At 38.0% G+C, this 25,042-nt stretch overlaps 1 protein-coding gene across 1 annotated transcript in view; it reads right to left on the bottom strand.

Annotated features, from left to right (window-relative positions):
- Positions 1–22,948: 22,948 nt before the first annotated feature.
- Positions 22,949–25,042, bottom strand: part of SMUG1 (single-strand-selective monofunctional uracil-DNA glycosylase 1) — a 30,698-nt gene continuing 28,604 nt past the window's right edge. Inside the window, 3 exon segments of the mRNA XM_053705539.1 lie at positions 22,949–23,113; positions 23,116–23,268; positions 23,270–23,488. Coding sequence (XP_053561514.1) covers positions 22,949–23,113; positions 23,116–23,268; positions 23,270–23,488 — 537 coding nt within the window.

Here is a 25,042-nt window from a genome sequence, read left to right as displayed (position 1 = left end):
GTACCCAGTTTAGAAGAAAAAATGGGTTTTATTTTACATTTGTTAAACGTTTCTGTAGTGTAGCTTCCCCCCACACAAAACCAACCCCCCACCCCTCCACAATCACTTTTTGTGCTTTTGCAAAAACAAGATTAGGCCACTTTTATTAAAACATTTTCCGTAGTGTAGCGGTTCCCACCCGCTCCCGCCCGTGCACGCGCCCGCCCGCCACCCTCCGTGCACGCGCGCGCGCCCCCGTGCACGTGCCCCTGACGGTCCCGCCCCCGATCCCGCCCCCCTTGACGTCACGCGGCACACCGATGGCCGCCCACCCGCCTCCCAATTCGGCTCCCACCCACCAACGAAACCGGCCATCGATGTCCGGTGCAGAGAGGGCCACAGAGTGGCTCTCTCTGCATCGGATGGCCATGTGAGGTTATTGCAGGATGCCTCCATATCGAGGCATCACTGCAATAACCGGAAAGCAGCTGGAAGCGAGCAGGATCACTTCCAGCTGCTTTCCACACCAAGGACGTGCAGGGTACGTCCTCAGGCGTTAACTGCCTTTTTTTTGAGGACGTACCCTGCACGTCCTCGGTCATTAAGGGGTTAAATATGTTTCATAGCTGTATATGGAGCTCATATTTATAGCTTGTTTTGCATATGTTTTATCTCAATGTTTGTTCATGTTTGCCTTTACAAATGGTAGTCCTTAGAGATTTCTGCCTATATACCAATTGGATATACCTAATATCTTATCACTAGCTCCCTGCTTACAAAGTTACTCATACACATCTGACTTTTTAATATATCAAATGTTATACATAGGCACTCTCAATTAGAACTATTTAGTACTGTTAATCCCACTGTTGATATGGCATATTTCATGCTGGTGACCTGTTTCAAAGTATTAATATTGTAGGAGGCATCATATTCATATATAGGTCAGACACTATTAGCTATAACTCCTGATTTAATTGCATTATAAGCTCCACCGCAATGTTTGGAAGGCTTCGCCCCTCCATCTCCCATCTCCCCCCCCCCCTTATATTTAAGCGGCTCTCGCCCGCTGATAGTCCTTCCCCCCCTATATAATGCGGCCCAAGAGTGGCCGACTCAGATGCTAACCCTCCACAGGCAGATACCTTGATTCAGATAAGCTAAGAAGTCTTTCCTACTAGGTTGTGGAGATCATTCGCTAGTAATATAATATAAAATGAAGTTCTAATTCATTTCACCTAAACTTTTGCCTAGCACCATGTTCACTTTTGATATGTATTTCTCTTATTACATGAGCGTTTTGTAACTAATATTTGCTTATAGGCATTGTAATATTCTCTTGGATGTATTATTGTCTTAAAGGTGAATCCTGTTTGTCAATTTTTACTTCAACTTCAATAAAAATTTATTTACAAAAAAAAAAAAAAGCCCCCCCCAAAATAAAAAAACCCTAGCCTACACTAAACTACCAATGGCCCTTAAAAGGGCCTTTTGCAGGGCATTGCCCCAAAGAAATGAGCTCTTTTACCTGTAAAAAAAATTCAAACACCCCTCCCAACAGTAAAACCCACCACCCACACAACCAACCCCCCAAATAAAAACCTATCTAAAAGACATAAGCTCCCCATTGCCCTGAAATGGCATTTGGATGGGCATTGCCCTTAAAAGGGCATTTAGCTCTTTTTCCGACCCAAAGTCCCTAACCTAATAAACCCAATTAACCCTAAAAAAAACCTAACACTAACCTCCGAAGATCCACTTACAGTTTTTGAAGACCTGACATCCATCCTCAACGAAGTGGCAGAAGTCCTCATCGAAGCCGGCAGAAGTCTTCATCCAAGTTGTTGCAATCAGCCAATAGGATTGAGCTTGCATTCTATTGGCTGATTGGAATAGCCAATAGAATGCGAGCTCAATCCTATTGGCTGATTGCAACAGCCAATAGGATTTTTTTTCCACCTTAATTCCGATTGGCTGATTCTATCAGCCAATCGGAATGTAAGGGACGCCATCTTGGATGCCGTCATTTAAAGGGAAACTTCATTGTTCAGAAGACGTCGGAAGAAGAGGATGCTCCATGCCGTATGTCTTGAAGAAGGAGCCGCTCCGCGCCAGATGGATGAAGATAGAAGATGCCGTCTGGATGAAGACTTCTGCCCAGTTGGATGAAGACTTCGGCCCGCTTGGATGAAGACTTCTGCCGGCTTCGCTAAGGACTTCTGCCACTTCGTTAAGGATGGATGTCGAGTCTTCAAAAACTGTAAGTGGATGTTTGGGGGTTAGTGTTAGTGTTTTTTTTAAGAGTTTATTGGGTGGGTTTTATTTTTAGGTTAGGGACTTTGGGCGGAAAAAGAGCTAAATGCCCTTTTAAGGGCAATGCCCATCCAAATGCCCTTTTCAGGGCAATGGGGAGCTTAGTTTATTTAGATAAGTTTTTATTTGTGGGGTTGGTTGTGTGGGTGGTGGGTTTTACTGTTGGGGGGGGGTTTGTATTTTTATTTACAGGTAATAGAGCTGATTTCTTTGGGGCAATGCCCGGAAAAAGGCCCTTTTAAGGGCCATTGGCAGTTTATTGTAGGCTAGGGTGTTTTTATTTTGGGGGGGCTTTTTTATTTTCATAGGGCTCTTAGATTAGGTGTAATTAGTTTAAATATTTGATAATTTATTTTTTATTTTGTGTAATTTAGTGGGGGGGGGGTTTGTAACTTAGTGTTTTTTATTTTGTGTAACTTAGTGTTTGTTATTTTGTGTAACTTAGTGTTTTGTATTTTTTGTAACGTAGTTGTTATTTTTTTGTAACTTAGTAATTCTTTATAGTAGATTTAAATAACTTGAGTAGGGTTAGGTTTTTAAATATGTAATATAGTTAATTTAATTTGTAGTTTAATGTAATTTTAGTATAATAGTTAATGTAGGTTAATTAATAGTTAAATATAGTTTAATATAATTTTAGTATAATAGATAGGATAGATAATTAGTAGTTTAATATAGTTTATTTTAATTCTAAAGGTAAGTTTGCATTTATTATAATATAGGGAGGAGTTAATATTTAATGTAAAGTTAGCGGGTTGTTAGGTTTGGGGTTAATAGCTTAATTTAGTTTATGGTGATGTGGGGGGCTGGCGGTTTAGGGGTTAATATGTTTAGTAAGTGGTAGTGATGTGGGAGGCCAGGGGTTTAGGGGTTAATACTTTTATTTAGTTGCGGCGGGATAGGGGTTAATAACTTTATTTAGTTGCGGTGGGCTCCGGGAGCAGCGGGATAGGGGTTATTAACTGTATTTAGTTGTGGTGGGCTCCAGGAGCGGCGGGATAGGGGTTAAACATTTAAGTATAGTGGTGGTGTTTAGTGACAGGGTATAAATAAAGTTGTGAAAAAGCCGAATAGCAGTGAGATCGAGGACTGCTAGTTAACAACAGTCCGCTGCTCATCGCCCCGTACTTGGTGCACGGCTTTTTGACAGCTTTTTTGATAAATAAGGAGAGCGTATTCAGGTCTGCGGCTGCGATGTTAGGTAATGTTAGGCGAGCGTATTGGTGCCGGCGAATGCAGCATAGTTGACGGCTTGATAAGTAGGCCTCATAGCCTACACTAGTGGGAGCTAGCTGCTGATTGGTGCCTGCATACCTTTGTCTCTTGTGATTGGCTAACTAGAGGTATTCAGCTAGCTGCCAGTAGTGCAATGATGTTCCTTTAGCAAAGGATAACAAGATAATGAAGCAAATTTGATAATAGAAGTAAATTGGAAAGATGTTTAAATTTGTATGTTATATACAAATCATGAAATAAAATTTTAGGGTGGTTTCCTGTCCCTTTAAGCTAAAGAAAATTCAAGAGGTGTGATCAGTGGCTTTATTAATGAATATGCAACAAACAGCCACAATAGCTTGTAGATGTGACATATTTAAATCTCATATTACCTTGTTTGTCATATGCAGGTTAATAAAGTCACTAATCAGAAAAATATCAATAAAAACTATAATTTCCAAGAGTGTGATTCCCAATGTATACAGTTGTAATTTGTAAAAACTTCATGATCTAATTTTGCATAATTTATTTTACATATACTGTTATCTTTGCAACAGTCATAGTGCACAATAACACTTTTTTATTTAGAATACAAGAACTATATACCCAGCAGTGTGTAAGATAACCAGTGGCGCGCTATTGTTAAACGTATTTGCTCAAGCGCAAGTGGGGACAGTGTAAAGAGTAAGAATTTTTAAAAAAAAAACTGCACCAAACAACACATAAATAAATTAAAATAAAGTGTTACATTCATACATACACTATCTGATCAGAATTATTTATCTAAATATTCATAAAATGTTTTATAAGGGTAAAACATATATAAATATATACACATATAAACACATATATACAGATGTATACACATATATAGACATATATATATATATATTATTTAAACATATAATTATTTTTTAATATACTGTATTATATTTTACTGTGTATTTACTGTAAATATCTTACATTCCAATGTTCTTCACATAGTAGAAAATGTTCTTCGTATTTTTTAATATTTATATGTATATATATATATATATATATATATATATATATATATATATATATATATATATACATTCCAGTTGATTTCTATTATCTAATTTGCTTTATTTTTTAGATATCCTTTGTTGAAAAAATAGCAATGCACATGAGTGAGCCAATCGCACAAGGCATTTATTTGCAGCCACCAATCAGCAGCTACTGAGCCTATCTAGATATAATTTTCAGCAAAGAATATGAAGAGAATGAAGCAAATTAGATAATAGAAATAAATTAGAAAGTTGTTTAAATTGCATGCTCTTTCTAAACCATGAAAGAAAAAATTTGGGTTTCATGTCCCTTTAATTCTTCATGGCATAGATTCAACAAGGTGTTGGAAACATTCCTCAGATATTTTGGTCCATATTGACATGATAGCATCACACAGTTGCTGCAGATTTGTTGGCTGCACATCCATGATGCGAATCTCTCATTCAACCAAATCCCAAAGGTGCTCTATTGGATTGAGATCTGGAGACTGTGGAGGCTATTTGAGTACAGTGAACTCATTGTTTATGTTGTTTACACCAAATTCTGACCCTACCATCTGAATGCCGCAGCTGAAATCAAGACTCATCAGACCAGGCAACGTTTTTCCAATCTTCTGTTGTCCAATTTTAGTGAGCCTGTGAGAATTGTAGCCTCAGTTTCTTGTTCTTAGCTGACAGGAGTGGCACATGGTGTGGTCTTCTGCTGCTGTAGCCCATCTGCTTCAAGGTTCAACGTGTTGTGTGTTCAAAGATGGTATTCTACATACCTTGGTGGTAACGAGTAGTTATTTGAGTTACTGTTGCCTTTCTATCATCTCGAACCTGTCTGCCCATTCTCCTCTGACATCAACAAGGCATTTTCGTCCACACAACTGCCGCTCACTGGATATTTTCTCTTTTTCGGACCTTTCTCTGTAAACCCTAGAGATGGTTGTGTGTGAAAATCGCAGTAGATCAGCAGTTTTTTTAAATACTCAGACCATTCTGTCTGACACCAGCAACCATGCCATGTTCAAAGTCACTTAAATCCCCTTTCTTCCCCATTCTGATGCTCAGTTTGAACTTCAGCAAGTCGTCTTCACAAAGTCTAGATGCCTAAATGCATTGAGTTGTTGCCATGTGATTTGCTGATTAGAAATTTGTGTTACCAATCAATTGAACAGGTGTACCTAATAAAGTGTCCGTTGAGTGTATATTGTACAAAAAAATTAATCATATATATATACAGAAATATATATTTCAAAATAAAAAGAAAATTTATACTATATGAAGAACATTGGAAAGTAAAATATTTATAACTACCTTTGGGTTTAGCGCTATAGGTCTAACATGGTGTCGGGTGAGCATGCAAGCGATAAGTGTAAGTTTTTAGTTTATTTTTTTTAAAGCACAGCTCAATTAAAGTCTATGGGGTGAATGCGTTAATGTTGTCACAATATCTGAAGTCCTGACAATAGCACACATTGAGTTTTGCTTGTGCACAAACACTTTACTTTCAACTTGTAATATGCATGCTAATCCACCCATATTAAAAGTTTAGTTTTAGCGGTGTTTGCGTGCGAGCGAAAGCGCTAAATAGGGCTCCACTTGTAATCTAGCCCCATGTCTGTATCATTCAAGCCATCATTTTAACTGTAATGTTCACTAAGATGCTACAATCATTTCATTTAGGTATTCACTGACAATCTTTGAATAAAGAAGTTGTTTCTCGTATTATCTCCTGGAAATGAATATCCTCACAAAAGTTCTACTCTAGCTTTGATACATTTACAAAATAAGAGAAAAAAAACTTTATAACTGTACTATGGTACATATCCTTTATTCACACTTAACTGAGAGAAAAAAAATTGACCCCTTAAAAATAAGATAGTTTATTGCAAGTGGTTATTGATATTAGAGATCACTATTGTAATGATTTATTTCCAGTTTCAGCTCATAAAAAGACATTATAATAAATACTGTTTATCATGTAAGGTTATTATTTTGGTAGATCTTACATTTACTAGCAAACAAGATCAAACACCATATTGTTTATCAGGTTCATGTAATTGTTCACAGCTTTAAATGATTATTTAAATGCAGATTCACCTGGCAGATATTCATACTTTGTTTGCATATAGAATATAATTTGCCAAAATATTATTCAAATGCCAGTGCCCTAATATTTAATGCGTTATCACATATCTAAGAATTAAAGAGCCATTGATTTTACATCCTTTAAAAACCCAGCTGTTCTAAGCACCAATCTTATTTGCTCAACACTTGTAAGACACATATACAGTTTGATAGGCCCCTAGTTAAACATTGTAAGAATCCTTAACTCTCCACTTTAAACTACAGGCCCAATTGGCAGACAGAATCTAATATCTAAATCAGCAATACTTCCTTCCTTTAATTAGAAGAAAATGGTTTAAATAAGCAATGAGACAAGATGGGCTACTTTATTAACGCAATAAAGCAGTCTGAGCATGCCCCTTGCCTCATTGCACCTTGCAGACATACATTAGAACTTCTAACGAGCAGTCTGTCTTGTCTTATTGCTATCTAGGCTCTCCCCTGTACACAGTGGATCCTAAAACAGAAGATGCTCAGAGCATATGGTAACATGCTAGAAAGAAAAGCACCTGCTACTTATGAGTCAGTCTCTCCCACCACATAGCGGCAGTTAGTGTAGCAGCAGCGTGGATACTGCAGTGTACAGCATTAGCAAACAGACTGAGCTTCTGAAAATTAAATGGTGAACCTTCTAGCATATTGAGTATTTATTGAGTATTTTTATTCCATATAGGACAGGGTAACAATGCATTTGTAAGGAACATTAAGGGCCAGATTACAAGTAGAGCGGTATTTAACGCTTCCACTCGCACGCTAACTCTGCTAGAAGTAAGCTTTGTTGCACAAGTTAGATAGCACTCATATTACAAGTTTTAAATAAACTATTTTCACACAAGTGCTAACATGACGCGCACAAAAAGCCGAACTTAGAATATTGTGCGATAACCTATTCACCCTTAGAAGTTAATGGAGAAAAAATAGTGGGAAAACCCCCTAACACCCTACTTGCGCACATGCCTGATTGCAAGTGCACTAACCCGACATGAAAATATGAATATTTCACATTCCACTGTTCTTCACATAGCAGAATATGTTCTCTTTATTCATAAATACATATTTCTACATACTGTATATATGAAGGTATTTTGGTACAATATATACAGTAGCTATACCTATATATATACAGGTAGCCCTCAGTTTACGCCGGGGTTAGGTTCCAGAAGGAATGGTTGTAAATCAAAACCATTGTAAATTGAAACCCAGTTTATAATGTAAGTCAATAGGAAGTGAGGGAGATGGGTTCCAGGCTCCTCTCAAAATTGTCATAAGTAACACCTAATACATTATTTTTAAAGCTTTGAAATGAAGACTTTAAATGCTAAACCGCATTATAAACCTAATATAATAATCACACAACACAGAATATATAATTAAATTAAGTTAAATGAACAAAAAACATTTGCTAAACAGCATTATAAACCTAATAAAATAATCACACAACACAGACTTCACTTGCATTTTTCTGGAAACAGTTCTTTCTATGCATTCCAATCTGGACTGATTTATAGACAGGAAGATCTTGTTCCTTTGAAATCTGCTCGACAGCTCAGGTCTAGTTAAACTGATTAATTTTAGCTTGCTTGGCTTTGCTGCAACACAAGCGGACAGCTCCACCTACTGGCTATTTTAATAAATGCACTGCTTCTCAATGCTTTTCAATAGCAGTGACATGACTGGAAAAAAAGGTTGTTATTCTGAAACGGTGTAAATTGAACCGTTGTAAAATGAGGGCCACCTGTATATATATATATATATATATATATATATATATATATATATATATATATATATATATATATATGATTATATATAGGCATAGATGTATACAGATATATATAGGAATATCTTTATAAATACTTAGAACATATTCTGTTGTATGCAGAACGTTGGAATGTGAAATATTTACAGTAAATACACAGTATAACACTTTTTATAATATATAAATATTGCATAAATATGATTTTGCATTTTTTTATCTACTTGACTGCAAAGGGTTCCAATACACTTATATATGTGTCTATATGTGTGTACATATGTATTTATGTGTTTATATGTGTATATATGTCTGTAAATACATAAATTCACTGGGTCTCTTTTTCATTAGCGCTGATATTATCTGTGTGTTTTTGTGATTTAGGTTGGCTGTGGTCTCTGTTCTGGTGTCCATAGACATTATGTTTTATATTTAGCTGTTGTAGAGATGGAGTCTCAAGGTTTTGGTGCGTATTTTGATATTACTAATCGGAAACGCTCCCTATCTGTTAAAATAAATTATGCAAACGGGAGTACGGGTGCAGATATCAGTACTGATCCAAAAAAATTATTTAAAGGCACACTGAACCCAATTTTTTTTCTATCGTGATTCAGATAGAACATGCAATTTTAAGCAAATTTCTGATTTATTCCTATTATCAAATTATTTTCATTATCTAGGTATCTTTATTTGAAATGCAAGAATGTAAGTTTAGATGCCGGCCCTTTTTTGGTGAACACACTGTGTTGTTCTTGCTGATTGGTGGATAAATTCACCTACCAATAAACAAGTGCTTTCCATGGTACTGAACCAAAAAAAATAGCTTAGATGACGTCTTTTTCAAATAAAGAAAGCAAGAGAATGAAGAAAAAATTATAATAGGAGTAAATTAGAAAGTTGTTTAAATTGCATGCTCTATCTGAATCACAAAAGAAAACATTTGGGTTCAGTGTCCCTTTAAGAGAATAGAAAAATTGAGCAAGATTGTAATTTTAAATTGGTGTTATATTGTAGGCTTGGAAACCTACTTAAAGGCAGGGATCACACCAAGAGGTCTAACTCTGTCTATTGTCTAAAGTACCTATTATCAATAGTACTGATATAGAGCTGCTCACAGAGTGGGACTCTCTTCTGGGAGATTGCTCAATACATCTAATTAAAGTTATTATCAATTATAGAGAACAAAATATAGAAAAACTATAAATTGAGTTGAAAAAACTTGAAACGCTTGTTGCTGTATAGCACAATATGATAAAATGGATAGGAAAACTAGAGACCGCCTTAGTAAGGTTGAGAGGGGCACTAAAATAAATAAAAATAAAAAATTCAAGGGATTTTATGGCTAAACAAAAAGAGGAAGCAGAAATCTTGGAATCAGACACTGCAGTACCATTCACTCCAAATACACCTGCTACTCCCATTTTAGAATATAGTGAACAAAGGAATCATTTCAATTTTGAGGAATCGAATCAAGTCAGACATACAAACAAAATCTAACTAAATTTATTAGAAAATTGACACTTGTCCGCCACTTTGAAAAAAGAGGAAAAGAATGGCAGGGAGAGCAAGGACCTTAGAAAGGAGGATAATGAAACCCTACAAGCCCTGTTTGATTTGGAACAAGAAAATTATAGTCAGATATTAAATTTGCCCGAAGATTGGCCCGAAATGGAAGCCACTATACCTCCCTCAGGAGCTGTACAAGAATATAAAGCACTTCGCAGTCATTTAAGACCCAAATCTATATTTTTTCCTGTCCAATCCCAAGGAAAATTTATAACAAATTTTAAAAACATAACTTGAGCCTTAAAGAAAAAGATGCACTAACTAACCGTAAAAATAATGAGAATATTATTGTGAAAGAAGTGGACAAGGGTGGCGGGATCGTAATCCAGGATAAGACAGAATACCTAAGAGAAGCACATAATTTGTTTTCCGATATTAATACATATAGGGTATTGGATCGGGATCCAACCACGCCTTTTCTGAACGAATATGCAACACTTATTAATAAAGGGCTGCATGATAAGGTATTAAACATCAAAGAATGGAGATTTTTGGCAAATGAGGAACCCAGTAAGGCTGTGTTCTATAATTTGTCAAAGATCCATAAAGATCCTAAATGCCCCCCAGGTAGACCCATAATATTGGGTATAGACTCCTTAATGGCAAGGTTATCAGAATACGTCGATATATTTCTCAAACCTATGGTAAGTGACCTAAAATCCTATTTAAGAGATACCCCCATTTACTGGAAATATTGAAAGGTATATCTTGGAAACTCACGTACAGATGGGCAACTTTAGATGTTTCTGCATTATATACTTCTATTCCCCATGGCGGTGGAATTGAGGCAATAAAATATTTTTTGGCAAACAATTCCAGGACATACAGAGAACATTTATTCTTGAATCTATTAGATTTGTTCTGGAGAAGAACTATTTTCTTTTCCTGGACATATTCTTTTTGCAAATAAGTGGCACCGCAATGGGGACTACATTTTCTCTGAATTTTGCAAACCTGTACATGGGTTTCTTTGAAGATAGTTTGATATATAATGACCAAGGAGATGGTTACAGGGATAAACACCAGTTTTTTTGGAGATGATATTTAGATGATATTCTGATCATCTGGGATGGAGATCACACCAGTTGGTCGGAATTTACAAGAAATCTTAACTCCAATATCTTTAATTTAAAATTTACTCAGAACATTAATGAGAAGGAAATAAACTTCTTGGATGTAGTGCTCTTTCAATCTACCGCAAAGAAACTGACACTAATGGCTATTTGGATGCTAGGAGTGGCCATCATCCTAGATGGATTGAGAACATCCCGTATGGCCAGTTTCAGCGGATTAGGCAAAATTGTACCCTATCTAAAGATTTTGAGGAGGAGGCTAATACCTTGAAGGGGCGTTTTAAGGCGAAACATTTCCCTGAAAAGACAGCTGAAAAAGCATATAATAGAACCAAAAATTTGGATAGGGACAATATATTAACAAGAAAAATAAAGAACACTGTGACCAATCCAGAGCAAGCAATTAAATACAGGTCTAACTCCAGAAAGAAGGGAATGAGTTTTGTCACCACTTTCAATGGAGGTTACTCCAATATAAAGAGTATTCTGAATAAACACTGGGGGATACTTATGAAGGATCCCCTTTTAAAGGACTCAATAGGGCAAAAACCAGATGTCATTTTTAGAAAAAATAAAAATATAAAAAATCTTGTAACCCCAAGTATAACTAAACAAGAGAAAAAAGAGAAAATCATGGTTATGTGCATTCTGCTGCTCTTAATGGGTTTTTTAAATGTTACAGGAAAACTGTGTGTGCTGTGAACACACCCACAGTTCAAAAGAATAAAAACATAGGCATAGATATAAAAGGAAAAAATCATGAAATTAAAGGGAGGTTGAATTGTAAGTCAGAATTTGTGGTTTACATGTTAGAATGTAAATGTAATACTCGACTTTGGTACATAGGGAGGACCAAACGGACCCTTAAAACTAGATGCCTCGAACATATTAAAAACATTGAGACAGGAGTCCTAAAAAATCCATCAGTTAGACGTTTTAAAGATTTTCATAATAGTGATTCCAAGTGCAAGTAGGTCCTGGGGGGGGGGGGTAGATGATTACTACCCCCCCTCAAGGAGACCTTTTGGATCCATGCTCTAGATAGCCTGGGTCCATTAATCTTGCAGCTTTTTTGTAGATTTTATGATCTCTTTAATATGACTTTAATAAGTCTAATATGTCTTTAATAAGTCATCAAGTGATCTCTTTAATATGACTTTAATAAGTCTAATATGTCTTTAATAAGTCTAATATCTAATATGACTTTAATAAGTCTTTAATATGACTTTAATAAGTCAGAATTTGTGGTTTACATGTTAGAATGTAAATGTAATACTCGACTTTGGTACATAGGGAGGACCAAACGGACCCTTAAAACTAGATGCCTCGAACATATTAAAAACATTGAGACAGGAGTCCTAAAAAATCCATCAGTTAGACGTTTTAAAGATTTTCATAATAGTGATTCCAAGTGCAAGTAGGTCCTGGGGGGGGGGGGTAGTAGATTACTACCCCCCCCCCCCCTCAAGGAGACCTTTTGGATACATGCTCTAGATAGCCTGGGTCCATTAGGTCTGAACAAGGACATTAATCTTGCAGCTTTTTTGTAGATTTTATGATCTCTTTAATATGTTAAATGTAATATTAATGTATTTTCAATGACTTGTTATACCAGCTGCAGAGTATAAAATGTATGAGAAATTGCATTTCCAGGTTTATTTGTGTACAGTATATGAAGTAGCTGGTTTTGTGCTTTTAAACCACAGCCTATTACAATGGGTTGAGCTTCAGGTAATATCATATCTCACTATGTTATCATTTTATGTACACACATCTTATATTTGTCTGGAAAACTAAATCTACAAATAGAGAGAACAATGGAAAATTATAATTTTATTACTTAACTATCCTGCACCCCACTGGGAGTGTCATTTCTTCTGCTGGCTGTGTTTACTATTAGGTTATTCAATAGCTGAGATTCCAGTATCAAAATTATCAGTATAGGTTGGGATACCACAATCTAAATCAGCTATTTCAAAGGCCAAAACAAGGAGCTACTTGTAAGCAATCGAATACACTCCAGCAGGTAAAATGGATCATTGGAAACAATTTAAATGGGAGAACATTTATGAGTGAACTGTCCCTTTAAGACCGAGAAGGGTGAGATAATTATAGAAAAAGAAAATCTTCAGGTCTGCTATGACCTCAACAACTTCCTTTTTCTATCCAGCTGTTGTCTTCTCCAGAACCTCTAGTTGGTTTTTCTAACTTATTGTTGTTAATGTATTACTGTATGTAGCATTTCATTTGTTATGGTATAAAAAAACACAATATTACAAAATGTTTCACAATGGCTAAACCTATGCAAAGAGGGGGTGAATTAGTGGGTGTGGTGGGATTAGAAGTGGCAAGTAACATTTTGTCCTGGCTAGTAACTTAGGACTTGAAATTTTGAGCCCTGCTAGATTGTTTTTATTATTTACGATTTTTCTATTTATAATTCATAATTTTAGCATTCAAAGTGTTAAAGCTTATGAGGTTTTATTTGAAAGTAGCACCTCAACTTTATAACATATACTTCAAAACTGAGACCGTTTTTTAGTATAGTTTGTAAATTAAGCAAAATAGAGCCTTGCTCTTTATTAATAGGGGTATTTAAATATTTTCCAAAGTAGGAAGGCATCAAAAAAGTGGTCAACCTTTGATTGCTGGTTTAAACTATATTCATTGGCTTTATCTAAGTCCCTCTAAAAAGCATATGTTCTTTTGCCTATATAAATTAAAAAATGTTTTTTTGACAAAAAAATTCTAAAATTAGTTTAAACAGTATGTTTTCTTTATTGTTTTTCAAATCGTTTTTCAAAATTTCAATTAAAAATACATATATATGCTGCTGTCTCTAGTTAGGATTTCGTAGTACTGTTTTGTATCCTATTGAGTTATTTTTATCTTAACTAAACATATGAAATGGTTAATTTTGTGAATACCCATTACTGCCCCCTTGTGGTGGTTGGGTATATAAGGATACTTTGTATCAGTATTTTATATTGCATGATTAAGGGAGGGGTACTCCCGAAACTTTGCTGTTTTGTGTGCTCAATAAATAACTGAATACCACTTTTTTGCTGCCTTCCTACTTTGGAAAATATTTGGATATTCGTGGGTCTCTGTGGTGACCTAGGTTGGCGTGCAGTGGCCTGTTGTGCTGGACTGTTACCGTTTTTGTTTTGCTTTATTAATAGGGGACCCATCTTGCCAGTAACAAAGATGGAAGTTGGGCAATCCTTAGCCCATGAGCATTGATGCATAAATTAAGAGCTGTGGGGGGGCAGCACCCACCTCTGAAGAAGCAACCAATAGAGTTGTGAAATGCATCAGGCTCCACCCCCCGGCATCACACGCTGTCTTACTCCGGCAAAATAGGCGATCAGCTGCTTGGTTTTGCGGTTCAGCTTCTGCATAACAGGAAGACCGGCTCATGTTATAAAGTTGGCAGTTTTTTTATAGTTTTAAGTAGCTTGCAGTTCTTTACACTGTTGGTTTTATTTGCTGTGCAAGTGTTTGCATTTATAAGTGTGCTGTGGCACCACAATAAATCAGTTTTTTCACAGACATTGTCCCTGTCCCTTAGACCTGCTGTAATTTTAAATCCCTTATAAGCCCTTAGAGAACTCTGTGCATGAGTTTTTAGCATCTTCAAGAAAGAATCCTCTGGGCTGGTGATTATTCAGGTGGGACTAAACAGTGGATACATTTCAGCAGACTGTTTTGCCTTGGCTGTGATGAGCTTCAGTGCTGTTTACATAGCTCATAACGTTTCAGGGTATTACAAGTGAGTGCAAATTTTACTTGTTGTTCCTGTCTTTGTGAAATTCAACCACACTACACCCAGATCCAGTTCTTCTGTGCGCCCATTCCCTCTTCTGTCTGTTTTTTAGATTCTGCTAGGACTTACTTTCTGGATGGCTCTGTACCCTTTCACAAAAGGAGTGACTGTCTCTTCCTTACATAAGAAGTGACTGTTTCCACTACTCAGGAAGACTGTGTTTTATTATTTATTATATATACAGAGTCTGGTGTTTTTCTCCAATTCACTGGGTCTCTTTTTCATTAGCGCTGATATTATCTGTGTGTTTTTGACATATAAATACTGTATATATATATATTTATATACACATATACATATTTAGACATGTATATGATTATGTATCTCAATGTTAAAGCACTTTGCAGACTTCTTTTTCTAACACCTGATACCTCATATCTTTGAGCCCTTATAACTTTTTTTGCAATTTGTTTAAAATAATTTTATTAGATGGTGTTATTATGAGTGTAACTGTACTTTGTAATGTATTTTTTATTACACTTTTTTGTTTCACAAAAACAAAATTTATGCTTACCTGATAAATTTCTTTCTTTCTTGACACGATGAGTACACGGATCATCTAATTACTATTGAGATATTCACCTCCTGGCCAGCAGGAGGCGGCAAAGAGCACCACAGCAAAGCTCTTAAATATCACCTCCCTTCTATCCAACCCTAGTCATTCAACCGAAGTAAAGGAGAGAAAGGAAGCAACAAGGTGCAGAGGTGCCTGAGGTTTATAACATAACAAAAAATATCCTGTCATCAAAAACAGGGCAGGCCGTGGACTCATCGTGTCAAGAAAGACATTTATCAGGTAAGCATAAATTTTATTTTCTTTCTAATGACACGATGAGTCCACGGATCATCTAATTACTATTGGGAATCAATATAGCTAGAGGACACAGATGATAAGGGAGGGACAAGACAGGGAACCTAAACAGAAGGCACCACTGCTTGAAGAACCTTTCTCGCATAAGAAGCCTCAGCCGAAGCAAAAGTATCGAACTTATAGAATTTTGAAAAAGTATGTAGAGAGTTGCAGCCTTGCAAATCTGTTCTACAGAAGCCTAATTTTTGAATGCCCAGGAAGAGGAAACAGCCCTCGTAGAATGAGCCGTAACCTTCTCCTTTCTGTCCCTTACGTTTCCCAGAGAAAACTACAAACAGAGCAGAAGACTGACAAAAATCCTTAGTCGCCTGTAAATAGAATTTTAGAGTACGAACCACGTCTACAAGACGTTCCTTATGAGAAGAAGGATTAGGACATAAAGAAGGAACAACAATCTCCTGATTAATGTACTGATCTGAAACTACTTTAGGAAGAGAACCCAATTTAGTACATAAAACAACCTTATCCGAGTGAAAGATAAGATAGGGAGACTCATGCTGTAAAGCCGAGAGTTCAGAGACTCTACGAGCAGAAGAAATAGCAACAAGAAACAAAACCTTCCAAGATAAAAACTTAATATCTAAGGAATGCATAGGTTCAAAAGGAGCTTGAGGAAGAACCTTAAGAACAAGATTAAGACTCCAGGGAGGAGTAACAGGTTTGAACACAGGCCTGATTCTGACCAAGGCCTGACAGAACTATTGAACATCTGGTACCTCTGTCAGACGTCTATGTAACAAAATAGATAAGGCAGAAATTTGACCTTTCAAGGAGCTTGCCGATAACCCCTTCTTGGAGAAAAGATAAAATCCTAGGAATCCGAACTCTACTCCAAGAGTAGCCTTTGGAATCGCACCAATACAGATCTTATGGTAAATTTTCCTGGTAACAGGCTTGCAAGCCTGAATCATAGTCTCAATGACCTGATCTAAAAAAAAACACGCTAAGATAAAATTAAGCGTTCAATCTCCAAGCAGTCAGCTTCAGAGAAACTAGATTTGGATGAAGGAAGGGCCCCTGAAGTAGAAGGTCCTTTCTTAGAGGAAGTTTCCAAGGAGAGAGAGATGACATTTCCACTAGGTCTGCATACCAAATCCTGCGAGGCCATGCCAGAGCAATGAGAATCACTGACACCCTCTCTTGCTTGATCCGAGCAATGACCCGAGGAAGGAGAGCGAACGGAGGAAATAGGTATGCTAGATTGAAATTGCAAGGAACTGCCAGAGCATCTATCAGAAACGCCTGAGGGTCCCTGGACCTCAACCCGTACCTCGGGAGCTTGGCATTCTGATGAGATGCCATGAGATCTAGATCCGGCTGTCCCCATTAGAGAATCAAGTTGGAAAAAACTTCCGGATGCAATTCCCATTCCCCGGGTGAAAGGTCTGTCTGCTCAGAAAATCCGATTCCCAATTGTCCACTCCTGGAATGTGGATCGCAGATAGACAACAGTTGTAGGTCTCTGTCCACTGAATAATCTTGGACACCTCTTTCATGGCCAAAGAACTCTGAGTTCCACCCTGATGGTTGATATAAGCTACTGAGGTTATGTTGTCCAACTAAAATCTGATAAACCGGGCAGAAGCTAACTGTGGCCAGGCCAGAAGAGCATTGAAGATTGCTCTTAGCTCTAGACTGTTTATGGGGAGAACATATTCTTTCCAAGTCCATGTCCCCTGAGCCCTTAGAAGGCCCCAGACTGCTCCCCAACCTGTCAGGCTGGCGTCCGTAGTCACTATCACCCAGATAGGTCTGCAAAAACAGGTTTCCTGAGAGAGATGATCCTGAGACAACCACCAAGAAAGAGAATCTCTTGTCATCTGATCCAAATGAATTAGCGGAGACAGATCCGCATAATACCTGTTCCACTGTCTGAGCATGCATAACGGCAGAGGTCTGTGATGGAAAAAAGCAAAAGGAATAATATCCATGGCGGCTACCATGAGAGCGATTGAGCCACTGATGGCTGAGGAAAGGACTGAAGAGACAGACAAGATTTAAAAATCTTGGATTTTCTGACCTCCGTCAGAAGTATTTTCATCAAAACGGAATCTATTATGGTTCCCAAAAAGACTACCCTTGTAGATGGAATTAAGGAACTCTTTTCCAGATTCACCTTCCAACCATGAGAGCGCAGGAAGGATACAAGCATCTCTGTGTGGGAGCTTGCTAGATGAAAAGACTGGGTCTGAAGCAGAATGTCGCCCAGATAAGGCGCCACTGCAATACCCTGTAACCGGAGCACTGCCAACAGAGATCCCAGAACCTTAGAAAAAATTCTGGGAGCTGTAGCTAGTCCGAAAGAAAGAGCCAAAAACTGGAAGTGTTTGTGGAGAAAAGCAAATCTCAGAAACTTGTGATGATCCCTGTGGATGGGAACATGAAGGTACGCATCCTTTAAATCTACTGTTGTCATAAATTGACCCTCTTGAACTAAGGGAAGAATGGAACAAATAGTTTCCATTTTGAAGGACGGTTTTCTGAGGAATTTGTTTAGACTCTTGAGATCCAAGATTGGTCTGAAGGTTCCCTCTTTCTTGGGAACCACAAACAGATTGGAGTAAAATCCCAGACCCTGCTCCTGTACTGGAACAGGAACTATCACTCCCATTTCGGATAGACCCCAAACAAAACATAAGAACGCCTCTCTTTTTATCTGGTCTACAGATAATCTTGAGAGAAGAAATCTGCCCCTGTTTTGTAGAGGGAGAGGAAGGTTTACCCTTGAAGTTTCAAAAGGAACGAAAATTACTCTGACATCCCTTCTGCTTAGATTTCTTATCCTGAGGAAGGAAATGACCCTTTCCTCCTGTAATGTCAGAAATAATCTCAGCCAAAGCTGGGCCAAACAAGGTCTTACCCTTGTAAGGAATAGACAAAAGCTTAGACTTAGACGACACATCTGCAGACCAAGATTTCAGCCATAAAGCTCTTCGAGCCAGAATGGCAAAACTAGAAATCTTTGCTTCCAACTTGATAACTTGAAGGGAAGCATCAGAAATTAAATTGGCCAATTTAAGAGCCCTGATCCTGTCTTGGATCTCTTCAAGGGGAATGACTGTTTGAAAGCAATCAGACAACACATCAAACCAATATGCCGCCACGCTAGAAACGGTAGCAATACACACCGCAGGTTGCCATTGTAAACCCTGGTGAACATACATTTTCTTAAGAAAACCCTCAAGTTTCTTATCCATGGGGTCCTTAAAAGAACAGCTATCCTCTATGGGAATAGTAGTTCTCTAAGCTAAAGTGGAAATTGCCCCTTCCACCTTGGGGACCATTTGCCAAGATTCCTTGATAGAGTCATCAATGGGAAACATCTTCTTAAAAATAGGAGAAGGAGAAAAGGAATACCCGGCTTCTCCCATTCTTTAGCAATAATTTTTGAAGCCCGATCTGGTACAGGAAAACATTCCAGCATGGAAGGTACATCATAATACTTGTTAAGTTTACTAGACTTTTTATGGTTGACAATGACAGTAGAGTCAGAGTCGTCCAGAGTAGCCAAAACCTCCTTGAATAGTAAACTGAGGTGTTCCAGCTAAAACCTGAAGGATACGACTTCAGAATCAGAGGAAGGAATTACACTGTCAAAATCTGATATTTCACCCTCAGATGCTACCGAAAAATCCTCCTCATCAGATTTATGAGAGAAAATATTCGGAATAGCCACGACCGAGTCAGATACCTTACGCACTGATTCTTTAGACTTCCTCTTGCGCTTTCCCTGTAGCATGGGAAAAGCAGGCAACGCATCAGAAACTGCAGAAGACATGAGGGAAGCAAATGTCTTGCAAGGAGAACCCAGCCGGAGCTTGAGAGGAAGCACAGGGCACTGAATTAATGGGTACTAAAATTAGGGACACCTGAGGAGAAAAATGCGGCATATCTTGCACATTGTCAGAAGACTCCTGGACAGCATCCGTCTTAGACAATATAGGCATCCTTAAGATTTAATGTTCTCTCAACACATGAGGAACAAAAAGTAATTGGTGGTTCAATATTAGCATTCAAACATAAAGGACATCTGTAATCTGTAACAGAATAAATACAAATAATTAAATAATTAAATTATGAACAATTTAAATAAAGAAAAAACTGTTTCTGTCTCTTAAAATTTTAAAACAAAACTGCTTTATTTTTGACGCAATGCAAAAAGGAAACTGCTTTATTTTTTGAACAAATACAAAAAATGAAACGTAATAAGTAATAAAAATGTCTTAATAACACCTCAAACCGCCTCTACACCTCAGCAATAGCTTTGCTGAGGTGCCTATTTAAAAAGAATCTGCTTTATTTTTTAAAACCTGAATCCAAACTGGAGCTGTTTCAGTAATGACAGGCTAACAAATGACAGTTAAACTTGAAAAACGATAAGATGCAGATATCTCTCCTCCATACACAGGAAGTGAGAGAATAACAAATGCACAATAGATACATTTTTATCTCACACAAGCCACGCCCATAAAAATAAACCTACTATTAAACTATAAATTAACCTAACCTTACTATTCTAACAAAATAAAAAATACTACTAATTAAAATATCTAAATTAAAAAATTTAAAAAACCTAACACTACGAAAAAAAATTAAAAAAATCTAAAATTACAAAAAATTATAAACACTAAATTATGAAAAATAAAAAACACTAAGCTTACAAAAAATAATAAACAAAATTTTCAAAACTAAAAACAATTACACCTAATCTAATAGCCCTATAAAAATAAAAAAGCCCCTCCAAAATAAAAACACCCATAGCCTACAATGAACTACCAATAGCCCTTAAAGGGCCTTTTGTAGGGCATTGCCCTAAGTTAAACAGCTCTTTTACCTGTAAAAAAAAATTCAAAGTCCCCCAACAGTAAAACCCACCACCCAATCAACCCACCAAAATAAAAAACCTAAGTCTAAAAAAAACCTAAGCTACCCATTGCCCCCAAAGGGGCCTTTGTATGGGCATTGCCCTTAAAATGGCATTCAGCTCTTTTTTATTGCCCTTAAAACTGCATTTAGCTCTTTTTTAAAAGCCCAAACCCTAATCTGAAAAAACACCCCCAAAAAATAAAAAAAAATACCTAACACTAACCCCAGAATATCTACTCACAGTTGCTGAAGTCCGGGCATCCATGTGGCGAGAATTCTTCATCCAGGCGGCGACATCTTCATCCATCTTATCCCGATGGAGCGGCGAAGACATCCAGTGCGGAGCATCCTCTTCATAAGGTCCCACCGTACACTGAAGCTTCAATGCAAGGTAGCCGTTTCAAAATGGCGTACCTTGCATTCCTATTGGCTGATTTGATTCTTTAAATTAAAATCAGTCAATGGGATGAGAGCTTCTAAAATCCTATTGGCTGTTCAAAACATTATAGTGGCCGTGCTGTCGGGGAGCGTCGGAATAGAGGTTAATAACTTTATTATAGTGGCGGTGATGTCTGGCAGTGTGGCGATGTTGGGAGCGGCAGATTAGGGGTTAATAAATTTATTTAATAGTCGCAATGTGGGTGGGTGGCAGATTAGTGGTTAATAAGTTTTAAATAGTGTTTGCGATGCGGGAGGGTGGCGGTTTAGGGGTTAATAGGTAGTTTATGGGTGTTTGTGTACTTTGTAATATATCTATCTGTTGGATTCTTGTAAAGTGCGGCTATTCACTCGTGAGGGTCTCAAGGTGCTAAGGGGAGCTGATCTAGTGTGAAAACGCTAACAGTTGCTGTTCAGTTAAAGAGCCAGGTCTTGAGGTCCTTTCTGAACTTTGTTAGATCGGCAGCTTGTCTGAGGTGTATAGGCAGGGTGTTCCAAGTTTTGGCTGCCAGTTGCGAGAAGGACCTGCCTCCAGCCTTGGTTTTTCTTATTCAGGGGATGATCGCGAGGGCTTGGTCTGCCAACCGTAGTTGTCTGGCGGGGGTGTAGAAGGTGACACGGTGGTTTAAGTATGTTCTGGAGGGCTTTGAACATGTGGGTGAGTAGCTTGAAGGTGATTCATTTGTTAATGGGGAGCCAGTGCAGGTCTCACAGGTGTTTTGTGGTGGGGGATTGCCGGGGGATGTTGAGGATGAGTCTTGCCGAGGTGTTCTGGATGTGCTGGAGTCTCTTTTGAAGCTTGATGGTGCATCCGGCGTAGAGTGAGTTGCCGTAGTCCAGTCTGCTGCTGATGAGTGCATTGGTGACCGTCTTTCGGGTGTTGGGTGGGATCCATTTGAAGATTTTTTGCAGCAGGGGGAGTATGTGGAAGCAGGTGGAAGACACGGTGTTGATTTGTCGGTTCATGGAGAGTGAAAAGTCAAGGATGAAGCCTAGATTTTGTGCATGGTAGGTGGGGGTTGGAGGGTGTCCGAGGGCTGTGGCCACCAGGAGTTATCCCAGGCGGATGTGGTGGGTCTGAGGAGGAGGACTTCAGATTTGTCAGCGTTCAGTTTGAGGCAGTTGTTACTCATCCGGGCGGCGACTGCTGTCATCTCTTCGTGGACGTTTCTCTTGGCAGTGGTGGGGTCTTAGGATTAGCTGGGTGTCGTCAGCGTAGGAGACGATGTTGAGGTTGTGACGTTGAGTGATGGCGGCGAGAGGGGCCATGTAGATGTTGAAGAGGGTGGGGCTCAACGAGGAGCCTTGTAACAGTTTAGTTATGAGTTTTGTTAAACATTTTTGTGGCGCAAAACTCATAACTACTGCTTTCAGATGGCGGTATGGATCGTGTCGGTATAAGCTGTAATGCAAGCTTTTTAGCCTCACCGCACAACCTGTAATACCGGCGCTATGATGAAAATCCCACGCAAAAACGTAATTTGTTTGAGTGCAGAATGGACGTTGCATTACAGGCTAAAATGCTTGCGGTATAGCTATACCAACACGACTCTCAATAGCTGCGTTACTGCCATTACACTGAAATTGCCATTTTTTCAGTGTTAAAAGCCGTAACGCAAAACTCGTAATCTACCTGTTATAGTTATTTACAGACAATGTGAGAATTGTAGCTTATCAAACATTATGCATGTTTAAAAAATAAGCTTCATCTTTGCTTTTGGCAAACTAGTAAGACTGAGGTAAATCTTGCAGCTTGAGTTAGAAATCTCTGTGCACCAGCAGGTACATCCGAAAAGTACTGCAGTGAGTGCAGATCTCCTGAACTGCAGCACTCTACAACACCCAATAAGAATATGTAGAGCCTTCCATTGAAAAGGCTTGTGAAGTCCTTATATACACAGTGTCTTATGTCTTTGTTATTCCACAATTTAGTAAACGTCTGACTCCCATTTCCTCAAGCTGGTTCGTAACCGCGTTGTCTCATCCTTTGTTGGCTTGAGGATTCCTAGGTCAGGGGAGCATTATACTTTTCACTGCAACATCTAATCCCTCCAATGCCAGAGCCTTCCTATAGCCCTCTGTTCAGAGAATCTTCCTACACCAATAACCATTCTGACCACAAGCGCCCTTACAACTTTACAAAGGGCTACCTCACAGATTTTCAGTAGTGTCTCTTGTGCTTTTGAAAGGGGGGGGGTTAGGTTCTTGCCATGTTGGTTCATGAAAAATGAGAGGACAATGGTTGTGCACAAAACAGTGCTGGAAAAACACCTCAAAACGTCCACAGAGTCATTTGAAGACACCCTAAATGTGGGCGCCACTCATCTCACTCTGGGGATATTGATACCCACAAATAGGTCTTTTAGAGCACTCCAATTCAGGTTTACAAACCAGACTTTTAATCAGCAGCCAATCCCATACATGCTTCACTTCCCCAAAAGGAACCTGTAAAGTAAAAAAAAACACAAAAAAAACGGAGGAAATGCGTTTGAATAATGAAAATGTGTGTGCACCTGAATTGATTATTCACAGGAAAGTAATATTTTTTTATCTATATCAAGCACTCACTCACACGATATGTATCAGTACTATTGTCCCAAGTCTTTCTTATTTAGTATACCAGTCAGCCAACAGATATAAACTGTAGCAGGCTGAGAAATATCCCCCAAAAAAGCATATACTGTAGATGGATGGATTAATTACCACAAAAAAAAATCCACAAGGCTTGTATTTATTCAGCCATATTCTTATAGTTTAAAAATGTACTCTACAACATAAATTTGCACTGATCATATACAGGATAATAAAAGAGGAACCTACTATAGCTGGAGTTACAAGATGCAGCATAATTCTTTCACTCAGTTTAGGGTATGACTTGATGTGGTTTGGCATGGTCTCAAGATTATCAGAGAGCTTAATGAAGGAGTGGGGCAGAGAGGTGTAACCAATTATCACAGCCAGCAAGATTGTCTGACCTTTTTCACACAGTGTCACTCCTCCCACTCCAAGTCAGTCTCTCCATCTGCTATTAACGCTTTTTTCTGTTTCGGAGTTGCAGGCTTTCTGTCAGGGACAGTATTAATCGCACAGTGCTCTGAAGACGTAAGATTAGGACAATGTTGGCAGAGCATCACTATGCGCGTTCACAGTTTTAATGGAGTTAAGCCTGGCAGATTTATAACAAAAATCGAATGCATGTACAAATGTTTAACAAGTGTTTATATCATAGATGAGTTAAAGGCATAATATTATGTATATGGACAGATAGACAGACATATAGACATAGATAGATAAATCGATAGATAATAGATGATACATAGACACAGATATAGATAGATAAATAGAAAGATATATAATAGATAGATAGATAGATGATAGACACATATATAGATAGATGATAAATAGATATCTAAAGGAGTAATTTTGTGAAGGTTAAAGGGACATTCAGCACCTTGTAATTACAAGGCTTTATGTTACCTTGCAGTAGTTTAAACATATCAGCAATGTGTGGGCATTTTTTCAGAACTGATTAACACCTTTTTTGCTATATGTTCAATGGCCAAACTCCACCCTCCACTCACCTTATTTTTAGGAGCCAATCTGGATGCCTTATGGACAATACTTAGATATGCCTCGTTCACTTGCATTAACATGCGGGTGATGATATTGTGTAGGCATTGATAGGATATGAACCACCATCAGCTGCAAACTGTACCAGTGCATTAGACATACATAAGTATATGCCACAAGACAGGTGTACATTAAAGTGATTGCTCAAACTGGAAAAGCTTTTTGTAGAAGCTTAAAAGGACAGTAAATTCAAAATTAAACTTAAATTGGTTGGTTAAAACATGCTATTTTAAACAACTTTCCAATTACTTCTACTATCAATTTTGCTTAGTTCTCTTGCTATCCTTTGTTCAAGAGTATTCCTAAGTGAGTTCAGGAGCGTGCACGTTTCTCTAGCCATCTGGTAGCAGGGGTTGCAACATTGTTTTA

Source organism: Bombina bombina, chromosome 3 (assembly GCF_027579735.1).
Source record: "Bombina bombina isolate aBomBom1 chromosome 3, aBomBom1.pri, whole genome shotgun sequence".
Classification (NCBI taxonomy): Eukaryota; Metazoa; Chordata; class Amphibia; order Anura; family Bombinatoridae; genus Bombina; species Bombina bombina.
This window is presented reverse-complemented; position numbering and strand designations above follow the sequence as displayed.